This window comes from Myotis nattereri (genome assembly GCF_964212035.1).
Source record: "Myotis nattereri genome assembly, chromosome: 1".
NCBI classification, from domain to species: domain Eukaryota; kingdom Metazoa; phylum Chordata; class Mammalia; order Chiroptera; family Vespertilionidae; genus Myotis; species Myotis nattereri.
The window spans coordinates 4,639,732-4,655,863 of NC_138075.1; the positions used below are offsets into that span (position 1 = coordinate 4,639,732).

Sequence of the window (16,132 nt, forward strand, 5' to 3'; positions counted from 1 at the left end):
TTGATCAGCTTCCAAATCTGCTGACGGGAGTTGACATTGGCAATTTCATTGGTCTCATTGGAGTCCAGTCTTCTTTTGGCCACAGCGGAGGACACTGGAGAAAAGCCCTTTTGAAGCCTGAGCATACTCATGGCTGCTACTGTAGTGGTGAAAGGAAAGCTGGATGTCTAAACTTTTGAAACAAATGTCTAGCTGTAATAAGGAGTCTACTGTGTTAATTGTACAAAAATGTTGCTTTTCTAAATACCTAAATATCCTAATTAGAGTCAGGTCTTGGACAGCCTATTATTGGGGAAAGATAGAGCTTTCTTTCTTACTTTTTTTTTAAAAAAATTCTTTATTATTGAAAATATTACATATGTCTCCTTTCCCCCCGATTAATCTCTCCCTGCCCTCTCCCGCCCCCCAGCACAGACCCTCACCCCCCTACTGTGTTCATTGGTTATGCTTGTATGCAGATGGAACTTTCTTTGAGTATTGTGTTAAAAAAATGCTCTGTGTTTGGATAACTCCTCAATGTCACATGTGTCATAGTTTTAATAGTCCTAGCTTGCCATCTAACTTAGAGAAGAGATACAATAAATTCTATTATAAATCCATAGAGATAAAACTTACCAAGAATAATATAACTAGTCGCAGAAGTGAAACCAGAGAAAAATAGGCCTGTTTTTTCTCTTTTATCAGATTGCAGCAGAGTTGAGTAGACTTGTAGACAGTTTTGAATGCCATTACCAGAAGTCATGGAGGTTGATGAAAATATGTATTATTATTCAAGACATTTTGAATGCACTTAAACTTAAGTTAATTTGTATATTTTAATCTTAGGAGATAACTACATAAATTTGAAAAGTAGAACATTAAGATATTTAGTCTGCAGTAGTGCTTGGTGCTCATGTCAATCCCCAGCTCTGAATTAGCATCACAGTCTTGTAAAAACTATGCAATTTAGATTAAAGGAGTAGGAGGAAGTGATCAGACAGGAATTAACTGCTGCAAGAGATAATAAATCTGATATTTACTTAGTAAATGTTACTGTAAAATCTGTTAAAATTGAGACAATTTCTGACTCGATCTGGATACATTGATTAGATGATACACAGCCCACTGCCTAATTATTAACAAGCAGTATGGGCTTCCTGGCATTTTTAGATCTATGTTGATTTTCAGAAGACAAAATACAAAACACAGTGTAGTCACAGTATAAGCCAAAATCCAGTGGATAGGCAGTAAATGTATTATGGGATTTATCTACCTAAGGCAGTGGTCGGCAAACTGCGGCTTGCGAGCCACATGTGGCTCTTTGGCCTCTTGAGTGTGGCCACGAAGTTTAAATCGCACTGTACATGTGCACCCGCATGTAGTATTTTGTGGAAGAGCCACACTCAAGGGGCCGCAGTTTGCCGACCACTGACCTAGGGTTCTTGGATTTGGCCTGTTACTGCTTAAGTAGATAATTGCACTTTAAAAATGAAGTGTGTATTTAGAACTTAAAATAGAAATGTGTGTGTGTGTGTGTGTGTGTGTGTGTGTAAAACAAATACTTTATTTGTTAAAAAATAGAATTTGGAAGAAATAAATGATCCAGATGTTTGGTTCTTCCCTTAGTCCCCACCTGATTTTGTATGTTTTAAAGCATGCTATATCAAAACCCTATTAGTTGTAAAAATCTGCATTTCTTTTAAAATGGAAAAAACTTTTAGACTAGCATCATTGTTGAGGTGTATATCTCTTACTAAAAATCTGTAACAAGCTTAGTATGAATATAGTCCCCCCTCCCAAGTTACGTTTATGTTATATGCCCTGTTCATTTAAGAGTTTTATTCATTGTGAGTCAGATGTTAAGTTGCATTTGGGGAATCTCCTGTATTGTTAAATAGTGTTTTTGTAGTATGTTTGGCATTGCTTCAGAAATAACAGATTTTGACTCTTTTTTAAAAACCCTCACCTGAGGACATGCTGGGGGGAAGAGGAAGGGTGGAGAGAGAGAGAGAGAGAGAGAGAGAGAGAGAGAGAGAGAGAGAGAGAGAGAGAGATGTCAATCTGTTGCCTTCTGCACACATTGACCGGGGAATCATATCTGATACCCAGGCATGTGCCCTGATCAGGAATCCAACCTTCAACCTTTGGTGCACAGGATAATGCTCAACTGAGTCACTCTGGCTGGGTGGGGCTTCTTTTTAAGGAGTAAAATTTCTCTGTTTTCTGTTATTCCAGATTGCAATTTTTTTAGCAGTATATTTGATCTGGATTCTTACTTATAATTTTAGATATTTAGGTAGTAACAAAGTGAAACTCCTTGGAGTGGGAGGAGAAATAATGTTTTCATTTGCTCACTTACTTTTGTTGTAAGGAAAGTAAAAGGTCTTTTAGAAATAAAAGTGTCTTGGGTTTTAGGGTATTGCAGGGAACCAGCTATGTTTAGAAATGTGTCTTACACTTTTTTCTAGTCATGACAATTTGGGTCAAATAGTAGAAATTAAAAAAAATATTTTGATTGATTTCAGAGAGGAAGGGAGAGAGAGATAGAAACATCAGCGATGAGAGAGGATCATTGATTGGGTGCCTCCTGCATGCCCCTGGGGGTTGAGCCTGCAACCCGGGCATGTGCCCTTGACTGGAATCAAACTCGGGACCCTTCAGTCCACAGCCTGATGCTCTATCCACTGAGCCAAACTAGCTAGGGCTCATTGTAGAAATTTTTTGACAGTAATTTTATCCCATTTCATTTGTAGTCCAGTTACAACGCAGGGATCACAGCAAACACAGCCGCCACAGAAGCACTATGGCATTACCTCTCCTATCAGCTTAGCAGCCCCCAAGGAGACCGACTGCCTGCTTACACAGAAACTAATTGAGACTCTGAAACCCTATGGGGTTTTTGAAGAAGAAGAGGAACTGCAGCGCAGGTAAATATATAAAAATTTATAATTTCTTATTAACATAATAGACTAATTTTGAGGCATTCTTGACTCAGAAAGTCTGAATTATTCTTCTGTCTATCTCTGTTTCAGACAAGGGTGATATTTAGGAAAAGACTTTAACATAGAGCTGCATTCCCTATATTTTAATTTTTTTTTAGGCTATTGGTTATTATAGTACAGAATTGTCAAGAGAAAGAGGAATGCCTACTTATTGTTAACTACTACATACTTACTTTCTGATAACTTATAAACTTTTTAATTTAGGGAGCCACCTTTTGAAAACTGTTGCAGTTTAATAAGTAACTAGAGGTCCGATTCACGAAATTTGTGCACGGGTAGGGTTGCTAGGCCTGGCCAGAGATCAGGGCTGAGGCCTTCCTGCCAGCTGCTGCCAGGGCCTTCCTTCATTCCACACCACCCCCTGGTGGTCATTGCATGTCATAGCGAGCAATGACATGCAATGACCATGGTCGAACTCTTTTTTTTTTTAAAAATATATTTTATTGATTTTTTACAGAGAGAAAGGGAGAGGGATAGAGAGTCAGAAACATCGATGAGAGAGAAACATCGATCAGCTGCCTCCTGCACACCTCCCACTGGGGATGCGCCCGCAACCCAGGTACATGCCCTTGACCGGAATCGAACCTGGGACCCTTCAGTCCGCAGGTCGACGCTCTATCCACTGAGCCAAACCGGTTTCGGCCATGGTCGAACTCTTGAGGGGACACTTTGCATATTAGCCTTTTATATAGAGAGATGATTTAGAATAACAAATGATTTGCTGATTGATATTTGCTCTATCAACAGGATTTTAATTTTGGGAAAATTAAATAACCTGGTAAAAGAGTGGATACGAGAAATCAGTGAAAGCAAGGTAAGTTGGCTTACTTGCATATGAAATAATTTGACAAAGAACATAGTGGTTCTTGTTTAAGTAGATTTAGTCTTGATAACATCTACACTAATAAAGAGAAACATGCAAATTGGTGTCATTCTGCTACGTCCATGAGCCAATCAGCTACAATGCAAATTAACCCAACAAAGATGGCGGTTAATTTGCATACACAGGTGCGGAGCAAAGACTGAAGACTGAAGAGGCTTGGCTTCTCCGCGGCCGGACCAAAGGCCTGGGTCCCGGGTGCTGGAGGAAAACCGGTGCCGGCAGCCAGGGGAAGGAAGGTCTATTGCGCGAATCTTCTTGCAACGGGCTTCTAGTAATTTATATTTGTTTCTAATTATTTTGAAAGCAGGAAAAAGAAGTGAATTCAGTAATTTCTAAACATTTTTGATTTTATTTTTTATAAGCACTTTTTGGTTGCAACATTTCAAAGCTGAAACTGACAATTACTTACATGCTTTACTGAAATAGTAGATATATCCCTGGAAAAGTGCTTTAAAAATGTTTATTAAATATTTGAGTCTTGTTACCCATTAAGGAATCCTACAACAATGAGCATTTTTTAGGTTTTCAGGTATTAGACTCTCAGAGTAAATACTTAGTTCTTTAAAAATAACATTCCCTGAGTTCCTAATCCTTAATTATGAAAAATGATACACACACTGAGGAGTCCATGACTGGGCTTCTGGTAATGGAAATGTATTCTTAGAATGGTGTGTGGAATTCATTTGACCCATTTAAGAAAATATTCCTTTTTTTTTAAATTTTTTTTTTTTAAAGAAAAGATGATTTGTAATGCTTTCCTTTCTCCTGTTTCTGGTGTTTTTATTCAAAGAAACAATCAGTAAGTTTAGTTCTGCTCAGAATCATCCACCAAAGTCTAGAACAGTGGTCGGCAAACTGCGGCTCGCGAGCCACTTGCACTCTTTGGCCCCTTGAGTGTGGCTCTTCCACAAACTACCGACTTCTGCTCATGGGCCACGAAGTTTCAGTCGCACTGTACGTGCACGCCCGCATGTGGAATTTTGTGGAAGAGTCAAACTGAAGGGGCCAAAGAACCGCATGTGGTTCACGAGCTGCAGTTTGCTGACCACTGGTCTAGGAAATCAGAACAACTAAGTCATTATGGAGCAGTATTGGCCTCAAAGTCAGTCACTTTGATCTGATAAATTATATTTTAATGTACTATGGAATATTTGGTATAATCATTGAATATAAGCAATGATTTATGCAGCATCTTTGTCATGAATAAAAGCTGAATCATTGCTCCTGTGTAATCACATGATCTCCTTTACCACAGTCTTTAAAGCAGTTTCCAGAAATGTGGCAAGATTCTAAAATAATAAGGATCTTCACAGAAGAACACTCATGAAAAGTTGAAAGTTGCTTGCATTTCAGATTAGGTTGATCTATGAAGGCCTGGTATTCTGTAGAGCTTATAAGCTTGTTTACCCTCTATATAACTTTGCACTGAAATCTTACTTTATATTAATATACAGTGTTATTTGAAACTAGTGGCCCGGTGCACGAAATTCGTGTACGGAGTTGGGGGGGGGGGGTTCCTTCAGCCCAGCCTGTACCTTCTCCAATCGAGGACCCCCTGGAGGATATCCGACTGCTAGTCGGACATATCCCTCTCGCAATATGGGACCACTGGCTCCTAACCGCTTGCCTGCCTGCCTGATCACCCCTAACTACCTCTGCCTGCCTGCCTGATCGCCCCTAACTGCCCTCCCCTGCTGGACTGGTTGCCCCCAACTGCCCTCCCCTGCTGGCCTGATCTTGCCCCCAACTGATTAGAAAGGCGGGGCTGATCAGCAGCCCTGGTGGAGGCCTGGAGAGAAATGGAGGTGTGGCTGCTGGCCAGACTGGGAGAGAAAGAGAGAGGCAAGTGCTGATCAAAAGCTGCCACAGAGGCAACGGATCAGTCCCTGCTCCTCTCTTCAGGCCTCTCTCTGGTCCTGATTCGCAGCCCCCTCAGCAGTCAGCTGGGGCACCGCATCTGAGGGGAAGCAGTCAGCGCTGGGTTGCCACGGCAATCCAGCGCTGACTGCAGGACTGATTTCCGGTTAGTTGAACCTCAGTCGTGACTGGTCGTTACGACCCAGGGTTTTTATATATTAGGATAATTTTCTCTGTGTTCCACTGGGAAAATGACCATTTTTTGTTTGTTTCAACAGAATCTTCCACAATCTGTAATTGAAAATGTTGGAGGAAAAATTTTTACATTTGGATCTTACAGATTAGGAGTACACACAAAAGGTAAATATTGTTTTAATTATTTTGAGAAGGAATACCTTTTTTAGTTCTTAAAAAATTATGAGATATCCATCTTAGTTGCTTGTGTTGTATCATACAGCTTACATTTGCATTAAAGAGAACACTATAAGGAGCCTAAATTTGGTAAGGAGAAAAAAATAAAATATGCATTCTACATCTGCACTGTCCAATACCAAATTACCGGAAATTTTAAATTAGGTTCCTCAGTGGAAGTAGCCACATTTTAAGTGTTGAATATCCACATATGGCTAGTGGCTATCATACTGGAAAGTGCAGACATAGAACAGTTTCCTCAGTGGAGAGTTCTTTTGAATAGTGCTACTCTCTATGTCATTTCTTCTGCCTGAAGAATATCAGGCTGAAAATCAGAACAAATATGAACTAGTGTTTTAAAAATACTATGAGTTTTCTTTTCCTCATGCTTTTATTGTAGTTGTAAAATACAGGTAAGGAAAATAAATAAAAATGTTTATCTGTAGCCGTTGACAATCATTGTCAATATTTTCTTATTGACACTTTTTTTCCTCTGTGCATATAAATATACAATAAAAATGTTGTCATGGTAGAGAACATATGTTGAACCTTTTCTTTTTATTGAGCATGGCACAAATATGTTTTTGGTCTTCATTATCTTACTTATTTCTCAGTACTCTTTTTCTTTAAAGCTTTGTAAAGACAAACACAATTTTTGTTCATTTGTTTATATGTTTTTATTAGAGGCCCAATTCACAAAAATTTGTGCAAGAGTAGGCCTTCCCTCCCCCAGCTGCCAGCACTGGCTTCCCTCTGGCACCCGGGACCCAGGCTTCCCTCCTCTGGCCACCAGCAGGCACCTAGGACATGGGCTGGCTTCCCTCAGACCACCCATAGGCACCCGGGACCTGGGCTGACTTGCCTCTGACCCCGGCTTCATCAGGAAGGACGTCTGGAAAATGTCTGGCCTAATTAGCATATTACCCTTTTATTATAGACTAGAGGCCCGGTGCACAAAAATTTGTGCACTCGGGTCGGGGGGGGGGGGGTTCCTCAGCTGAGCCTGTGCCCTCTTGCAGTCTGGGATCCCTCGGGAGATAACGACCTGCTGGCTTAGGCCTGCTCCTGGGTGGCAGAGGGCAGGCCCAATCGCTAGGTGCAGCCCCTGGTCGGCCTCACAGCTGGGTCGATTGGGGAGTTGGGGCACCGCCCCCTGTCACACACACAGCAGGGCGGATCAGGGGGTTGAGGCGCCTCCCTCTATCACCCACAGGGCAGGACTGATCAGGGGGTTGGGGCGCTGCCACTATCACACTCAGGGCAGGGCTGATGGGGAGGTTATGGCTCTACCCCGTCACACACGTGGGGGGGTGGGGTTGGGGTGCCATACCCTGTCACACACAGAGCAGGGCCGATCAGGGGGTTGGGGCGCCGCACCTTGTCACGCACAGAGCCGCAGGGCGATCAGGGGGTTGAGGAGCTCCCCCCTATCAGGCACAGAGCAAGGCTGATCAGGGGGTTGGGGCGCCTTCCCCTGTCACGAACAGAGCAGGGTGGCTAGGGAGGTTGTGGCTTCGCCCCCTGTCACACACAGAGTCGCAGGGCGATCAGGGGGATTGGGTGCTGCCCCCTGTCACACTGATCCCGGTGCCGGGAGGCCTCTTAGCTACACTGATCCCGGTGCTGGGAGGCATATTACCCTTTTACTATATAGTATAGAGGTCTGGTGCACGGGTGGTGGCCAGCTGGTTTGCCCTGAAGGGTGTCCTGGATCAGGGTGGGGGTCCCCACTGGGGTGCCTGGCCAGCCTGGATGAGGGGATGATGGCTGTTTGCAGCTGGTCACACACCCTTCAGGGTGGGGGTCCCCACTGGGGTGCCTGGCCAGTCTGGGTGAGGGGCTGAGGGCTGTTTTCAGGCTGGCAGGTGACTGAAGCTCCCAACCGCTCCTTTTTTTCTTTTCTTTTTTTTTTTTATTCTGGGCCAGCTTTAGCTCTGAGGCTTGGCTCCAGCTCTTAGGCCTTGGCTGCTGAAAGCAGGTATCTGGTTTGTTTGGGTTCTATAATCGAAACACTGTTTCAACTCCAGCTCTGAGATCCCGGCTGGCTGAAAGCAGGTTTCTGGAGTTTTGTTTAGCTTTTATATTTGTAACAATGTTTCAAACTGCAAGCTCAGAGGCCGGCAGTGGCAGGCGGGGAACATTGGTTTCCTCCGTCACTGAAGCAAGCAAGCCTGTTCGCTTCAAGCTGCCTGGCTGCCGGCCGCCATCTTGGCTGGCAGTTAATTTGCATATCACCCTTATTAGCCAATGGGAAGGGTAGTGGAGGTACGGCTAATTACCATGTTTCTCTTTTATTAGATAGGATTGATTTCAGAGGAAGGGAGAAGGCGAGAGCTATAGAAACATCAATGATGAAAGAGAATCATTGATTGGCTGCCTTTTGCATGCCTCCTACTGGCAATTGAGCCCGCAACCCGGGTATGTGCCCTTGACTGGAATCGAATCTAGGACCCTTCAATCTGCAGGCCGATGCTCTATCCACTGAGCCAAACCAGCGAGGGCTATTCCTCAGTACTCTTATTCTCACGTAATATATAGGAATCTGAGACTTAAAGAGGCAATAAAGCTTGAATAATTTCCCCCAGCCATCTCAGCAGAACTAGGATTCTTCTTGGGAATTCTGAGGCTGTACTTTTTAACCATTAACCACTGGCCTCTAAGTTAAAAGTTACCTGCCAATATATATGTGTTCTTTTTTGTTCCGGCATCCTTCCTTCTCACCATCTCCCACTACTTTGTGCCAGTAGTGTACTATGTGCTCTTCTACTTCATGAATATGGTAAATAACAACCTTCATGGTAGTTGAGTCTTTTAGGAAAATGTCTATGTTAACCTGATTCCACAATTATCTCTCCCTTTTAATCATCTCCTTTTTTGTTGTTGTTCTTCCTGTGCACTCAGTGTTGACCTGCTATCAAACACTAAATTAATAACAAATATCTTAGCATTCATTGTCTGCCTCATTGGATTTTTGCCAGTGGTCTTTCTTGATATTTATCCTTTTTATCCCACTGAGGGGATAGGTATGAGCCCATAAGAACTAGTCACATTATGTATAGAAGAAAACTATTTCTTTGTTTCACTAATGGACATGTGTATGACTAATAACATCAAGATGTTGGGTCTATTCTTGAATAATTCCTTCTCTTCATCATAAAAGTCCTATCTTAGTCCTTTCTTTGTCTCCCAGCTCACCCGGGTCATTGCAACTAGAGGATGCTACAGGAAAATACATATCCCATTAATTAGAATCATGTTATTCCTATATTGACTGGTAATTTTTTTTTAAGGGGAGGGGTGCAGTTTTATTGGTTCACCAATATAATGTTAACAGATTTTCAACATCAAAAACTGCCATGGTAAGATGCAAAAGAATTTTTTTCTAATAGAAATTAATGGTTGATGGTCTTAATCTTTTCTAGGTGCCGATATTGATGCGTTGTGTGTTGCACCAAGGCATGTTGATCGAAGTGACTTTTTCACCTCATTCTATGATAAGTTGAAATTACAGGAAGAAGTAAAAGATTTAAGAGTACGTAAATGTTTGGGGTGAAACGGGAGGAGTTATCAAAATTAGTCATTTGAGTGAGTTTTATGATATAGACATCATTTGTTGAACTCTTAAAATTTGCCAAACCCTTTTAAGTACATAACATGTATGCTTGCATTTTATTCTTTACAATAAACCTGAAATCATAAATCTGGTGTACAGAGTAGGAAATAAGACAAACAAAATAAATATTATGTATTTTGGCCACAATAACATATCTGAGTGGCAGAAGTCAAGGATTTGAACTTAAGCTTGTCTAATTCAAGATTCTAGTGTGTTAAAGCTAGTTGCTGAGAATCTGTAAGATATTATGCTAAATTGTTTTCAAACAATTTCAAATATCACATTCATTAAAAAATACTAAAATTAGTGTAGAGCTAGTGTGTAGTTTCAGAGACATTAAACTTGTTGGATTTTCTTTCAGGCTGTTGAAGAGGCATTTGTGCCAGTTATCAAACTGTGTTTTGATGGGATAGAGGTAAGGTGGCTTTTGCTATGTGTAATTGATCAGTACGGGGTGTGCAGAGGGCAGCCAATCAATGGTTCTCTCTCATCATTGATGTTTCTATCTTTCTTTCCCTCTCTGAAATCAATAAAAATATATTAAAAAAAAAAAAAAAGAAACTCAATTATGAGAGAGAATCATTGATTGGCTGCCTCCTTCATGCCCTGTACCGGGGATCAAGCTTGCAACCCGAGCATGTGCCCTGACTGGAATCAAACTGATGACCTCCTAGTTCATGGGTCGATGCATAACCACGGAGCCACACCGTGGGGGCAATTTTATTTATTTTTTAAATGTCAGTGTCATCATCTAGTTGCTTTCTAGAGTTAATATTTTTGTGAGCATATAATCTTTATTTTTGTCTAAGTTGGGGCTTTAGAATCTGTTTTATTAGAAAACATGCTACACCATAAGTACTATTTTTATATGTATAGTTTTTTCCTATCACATACAGGTTCATGTGAATGATTTTTCATAGTAAGCTCTTAAAGTACTTGTTTTTGAAGTGATCTTATCAAAGGCTTGTTTCAAGCAGCATCCAGAGTTCGGAAACATGAAATGGTACCCTCAGGAATAATGAACAATTCTCTGCTAAGTTGCTTTGCACACCAACCTTTTCTTAAAAAAAAGAAATGGAATGTCACTTGTATTCTAAAAGCCTTCAAAATTAGCCAGTATTGTTTTTGCTTTCTTAGTCAAACTAAGTTGGAGAAACATACTATAATATAATAGTATAGATATGTAAGTTCTTAAAATAAAGAGCTTCTTTTTTACTAAAAGGTATATTTGTGCTAAATATAGCCTTATATTTGTGTACCTGTTATAGTTCATTTTACAGTTCATATAGATGGAGAACGAAACAGTTAATTTAAAGTGACCCAGTGTATACATTTAGCAAACTTTTAGTAAATCCAGTAGGTGCATTTTATAGGAAATCAAACTTAGTATGATTAAAATGACAAATAGGTATTTATGCATGTTCTGTTTCATAAAACATTATCTGGTTAAAATACCTATGAGAGAATTAATATTGATTGTGCTCTTGGAGACATTGTCATGTTGGTAATTGATGAAAAGATCCTGGCTTTATGGAATATAAATGCTTTCCTTTTTAAAGAAACACCTAAAAATAGTTTGATAGATACAGAATGTTGAGTTTTGTTTTTGTTTTAGATTGATATTTTATTTGCAAGATTAGCACTACAGACTATTCCAGAAGACTTGGACTTACGAGATGACAGTCTGCTTAAAAATTTAGATATAAGATGCATAAGAAGTCTTAACGGTATGTGAAAACCTACTTCCTTTTGCATCGTAGCAGTTTTTGTCAAATATGAAATAGTTTAAACTCAAGTTTAATGAAGTGTTTTATAGCCATATTGTTTATCCATAGTTATTCAAATTGAATGTGCCTTATTTATCAGACTATAGTGGGTATTTAGTAATTTATTTTATTCATTTTCCACTTTTTTTTTTCTTTTTAATCTCCTGGGCCATTTAAAGACTGCCTGACATTGGTACTCTATTGCTAATGATTTGGTTTTACAATGTAACTCTAATTAATTTTGATTCCGATGTCCTTTGTAATGTTTTCAACTGTTGTACTTAAAAGGTTGCCTTTGAATACGTGTATTAGCACTGCTTGTTACCATGCTCTTGAAGAACAAATCTTGGCAATTTAAGTGGCTCAAGCCTTCCTCAGTATTTCTGGACTAGATTAATTATGGGTTGAAAGTTTGAGATGAAGCACATTACAGTTCAGATTCTTGGTTGAGGGTACTGCTTTTGATAGGAGATGAAAGTTTTACAGTTTTTTATTTGCCTCTTAATTTAATTAACATTATTGATTTTACCAATAAAGTTTTTAAGTTTGACATTAATCTCAGAAATTTAAAAGAAATATTATCATTAAATTTTTGATGATTCAATGTTTTGTTTTTTTTCACTCCCGTTAATCAGGTTGCAGGGTAACCGATGAAATTTTACACCTAGTACCAAACATTGACAACTTCAGGTTAACTCTGAGAGCTATCAAACTGTGGGCCAAACGTGAGTTCAGAATTTGTTGGCTAGCTTATTAAAACTATTTAAGCTTTTGTTCAACACTAACTTTTCTTTTTGCTTTTCCCTTATCAACAGGCCACAACATCTATTCCAATATATTAGGTTTCCTCGGTGGTGTTTCCTGGGCTATGCTAGTAGCAAGAACTTGCCAGCTTTATCCAAATGCAATAGCATCAACTCTTGTACATAAATTTTTCTTGGTATTTTCTAAATGGTATGTGTTTAGATTATATTAAAATAAAATTGATTATAGACACTGAAGTTCAGTCTTATTTCTATGACATTTCTGCAGCTGATTTCAGATTCAAATTTTAGTTCATGTTGTAGCCATTTAGGTAGTCTTGGTGGGGGAGGTCATGTATATAAAATGGCAAACTTAATTCCATTCCTTTTCCCTAGCTTTCCCAGGATAGTCAGGCAGTTGCTATTTGTACCTCCTGCAGAAACTTACCCTCTAAATAAACTCTGAATTTTAGCTGTAATGTCTGTAATTTAGTGACTTGATAGGCTGGGATATCAGCTACTTGGGATAAACTTTATATATACACCACCTTTTACTCTTTGAATTATTCTAAATCTGTAGTCCCTTAGTTTCTTGATTGTTTTTGCTTTCAGCTGCCCATTAAGATGCAAACTATATAAAAAGCTTTTTAAAAAAATACATTTTTATTGATTTCATGGAGGAAGGGAGATGGAGAAAGAGATAGAAACATTAATGATGAGAGAGAATCATTGACTGACTGCCTCCTGCACTCCCACCACCAGGGATTGAGCCTGCAACCTGGGCATGTGCTCTGACCTGGAATTAAACCGTGACCTTCGGGTTCATGGGTTGACACTCAACCACTGAGCCACCCCTGCTGGGCTATATAAAAAGCTTTTAAGAATAACTAACTGTTTGAAAAATGGCAATTAATTGACCATCGCTCTGAGATTATTCATTAACCCTGCACAGATTTTTCTTTAACTCCCTTATTTCAGGAAGTTCACTTTGTTGTTGTTGTTAATCCTCACCCAAAGATATTTTTCCATTGTTTATTAGGGAGAATGGAAGAGAGAGGGAAAGAGAGAGAGAAACATTGATGTGAGAGAAACACATTGATTGGTTGCCTCCTGCACATGCCCTGACCAGGGCCTGGGCCGGGGACGAGCCTGTAACCAAGGTACGTATGTGCCCTTGATCAGAATCGAACCTGGGACCCTTTGGTCCGCGGGCCTGACATTCTATCCACTGAGCCAAACCAGCTAGTGCCACTTTTTTTTTTTTTTAAGAAATAATAAGATAAAAGGTTATTGGCATTTTGTATTAGTTGCTTTGGCCCAAAAGCTCAGGGTTTTTGGTTTTAATCAAATTTTAGAGATTTGTCTTTCCTCTGTGCCTGCCAACTCCTATACCTCTTCCCTTGGGAACAAAAAGTTTTTTCTAGTTTATAAAAATCAGAGGGTTCTTTTGATACAGTTGTTAATGTAAAGCCTGTGCCACACTTAAAGACACATTCTGTTCTTTATGGTTTTGGTAGTACTTCATCATGTCTAATCAGGTTTGATGAGGATAACTAAAGAATGTCAGAATTTTTCTTAATGCTACACATATATAGCAAATATAATGTTAAAGATGTTAACCTTGATATGGAGAATGGCAAATGTTTTCCAGTTTTTAATCTCTTCCATAAAGGACTGAAGTGGCTAACTCATAGAGTGCATCTTGAAAATTATGTGTTCACATCACAAATTTTTATTACATATACTCATAACCTTCAGTTATGCGGCAGAGAAAAATGTCCTAATCAATTTTTATAATTATTTATGCTTTGCCTATAATGAGTTAACTTTTTCATTCTCAGTTGTCTTTGGAATGAGCTAAAGATAGGATTTTTGTCTTTCAAGAGGATTTATCTGTTAGGGGTTGAGGTGAACATGTCAGATGTCTTGGAGTAGTACTTTTTAATTTAAATAGTGCGTTATCAGTTCTTTGAGGGGCGGACAAAGGGCCGGACAAGATGTTTTACTTCAGTTTGAGAAAGCTACCAAGTGGTTTAAGTTAATTTCATAGAGGAAAAGTGTTTCAAGTAGCTTAACGTCAACAGGAATAAAAGATTATGAATACCAAAAGGGCAAAATGAAAGAAGAAGGATCACATTCACAATGCTGTATGTTTAACAAAATACGTTTAGATGGTAATATCCAAGTCTTATCAAGTGCTACAATCTTTTTAAACAGGGAATGGCCAAATCCAGTGCTATTGAAACAGCCTGAAGAATGCAATCTTAATTTGCCTGTATGGGACCCAAGGGTTAGTGTATTATTTTTTCCCCTACAAATTCACACTGTGCAATAACAAGTAAAAGTCATCTGCATAAACTTCAGGGACACTTTCCATCCTTTTACCTATGAGTGGACATGTTCGTATTACACTTTCTCTTAGATAACCTCAGCTATAATTGTCTTCTGATGTGAGAAGCATAATTATGTACCCTGTAAACTACATTTAATTGTACATATTTATAATATCAAGGTCACTAACATTTTAATTTATTTTATATAGAACTACCTTGTAAGTCAAACTGTGCGGGCATTTGTGCTTAAAAAAAAATAAAAGGATACTAAAAATCCCTGTATTTTTTATTTGATCTAAATATTGTTAAAATTGGGTTGTTATAGGAAAACTGTTGCTTAATATTTACCTGTGGCAGATACCTTCTAAGCATATAACTTTAATTTCTATGATGTAATTATAAAAATTGGTTTGGGTATTTCAGATGACAGAAACAAGGTTGTGCTAAAGAGCTTCCACTCTGCTTGGGAAGTTCCGGTCTTTACTGCTTACTCCATTTAAATGTTAACAACATGCACTTTTTTAATGGGTAAAATATTTAGGTTTGAATAAGGCTTTAGAGGTTTATAAAATTCTATTTTTCTACATTGTTTTGCTATCTTATTACAGTATCAAAATTATTAGCTTCAAGTTATGTTAATTATTTCAAGTTGTATATTTTCAAGTTTTCCATACCCAAAGGCATTTTTGGAGAGACGTGAGTTTACAGTTTTCTTTGAGGAAATATGCCACTTATCCCTAGTATATGGATTAAGATAAACAGTTATTAAATCAGTTCATTATCTCATAAAAGGATACCAACATGGAAAATATAGTTTCAACATGTGTTAATAAATTAAGCTTAATTCTTTATATGTTGAGGGTATATTAAAGTATAAGTTTTATCTTGTTTAAAATTTGTTTCACACAGAATATTGGAGTAAGACATTTCTGAAAAGTGTAATTGTGTGTGCATCCCCATTTCTGTTGTTGAAAAAAGAAAAACTAAACATCAGTAGCCGTCTAAGTAGGATCTTTTTTGCTCGGCAGGCACACAGTTTCTGTAGAGTGAGGTTACCAAAATAGTCATGCCTGAGTGAGTGAGACAGACCATTAGTTCCACCAAATCCTGATTCTATAGAATTCCTATAAAAACAATGTCTCCTTACATGGTTTTTCTTTCTCAACTCCAGCTATGAATGAAATAAAGTTTAATCATTGGTTCAGTTTAACAAGGGGTAAAAAGTCCAAGTATCTGTTGCATATGTACTTGAAGAAACTGATTGGCTGTTATTATATGTAGGTAAACCCCAGTGATAGGTACCATCTTATGCCTATAATTACACCAGCATACCCACAGCAGAACTCCACGTACAATGTGTCCGTTTCAACACGGATGGTCATGGTTGAGGAGTTTAAACAAGGTAAGTGGTTATCCTTATGCTCTCCTTTATACACAAGGATTTGCATAGTCATTGTAGACCCAGTAGTTGGGCTACAATTTAAATTGAAGAAAGCGTTCACCAAGGTAGATTTTTGGTGTTTTTATTTATTGATTACAATATAT

The 16,132-nt window shown here is 38.9% G+C and overlaps 1 protein-coding gene across 2 annotated transcripts in view; it reads left to right on the plus strand.

Annotated features, from left to right (window-relative positions):
• PAPOLA (poly(A) polymerase alpha) overlaps nt 1-16,132 on the plus strand; it is a 60,909-nt gene that overhangs the window by 14,888 nt on the left and 29,889 nt on the right. For both annotated transcript variants that reach the window (XM_081084005.1, XM_081084006.1), the window contains exons 2-11: nt 2,733-2,906; nt 3,729-3,795; nt 6,000-6,081; nt 9,555-9,664; nt 10,107-10,160; nt 11,361-11,472; nt 12,147-12,236; nt 12,327-12,465; nt 14,472-14,544; nt 15,869-15,989. In XM_081084005.1, coding sequence (XP_080940131.1) covers nt 2,733-2,906; nt 3,729-3,795; nt 6,000-6,081; nt 9,555-9,664; nt 10,107-10,160; nt 11,361-11,472; nt 12,147-12,236; nt 12,327-12,465; nt 14,472-14,544; nt 15,869-15,989 — 1,022 coding nt within the window. The remainder of the gene's footprint in view (nt 1-2,732; nt 2,907-3,728; nt 3,796-5,999; nt 6,082-9,554; nt 9,665-10,106; nt 10,161-11,360; nt 11,473-12,146; nt 12,237-12,326; nt 12,466-14,471; nt 14,545-15,868; nt 15,990-16,132) is intronic.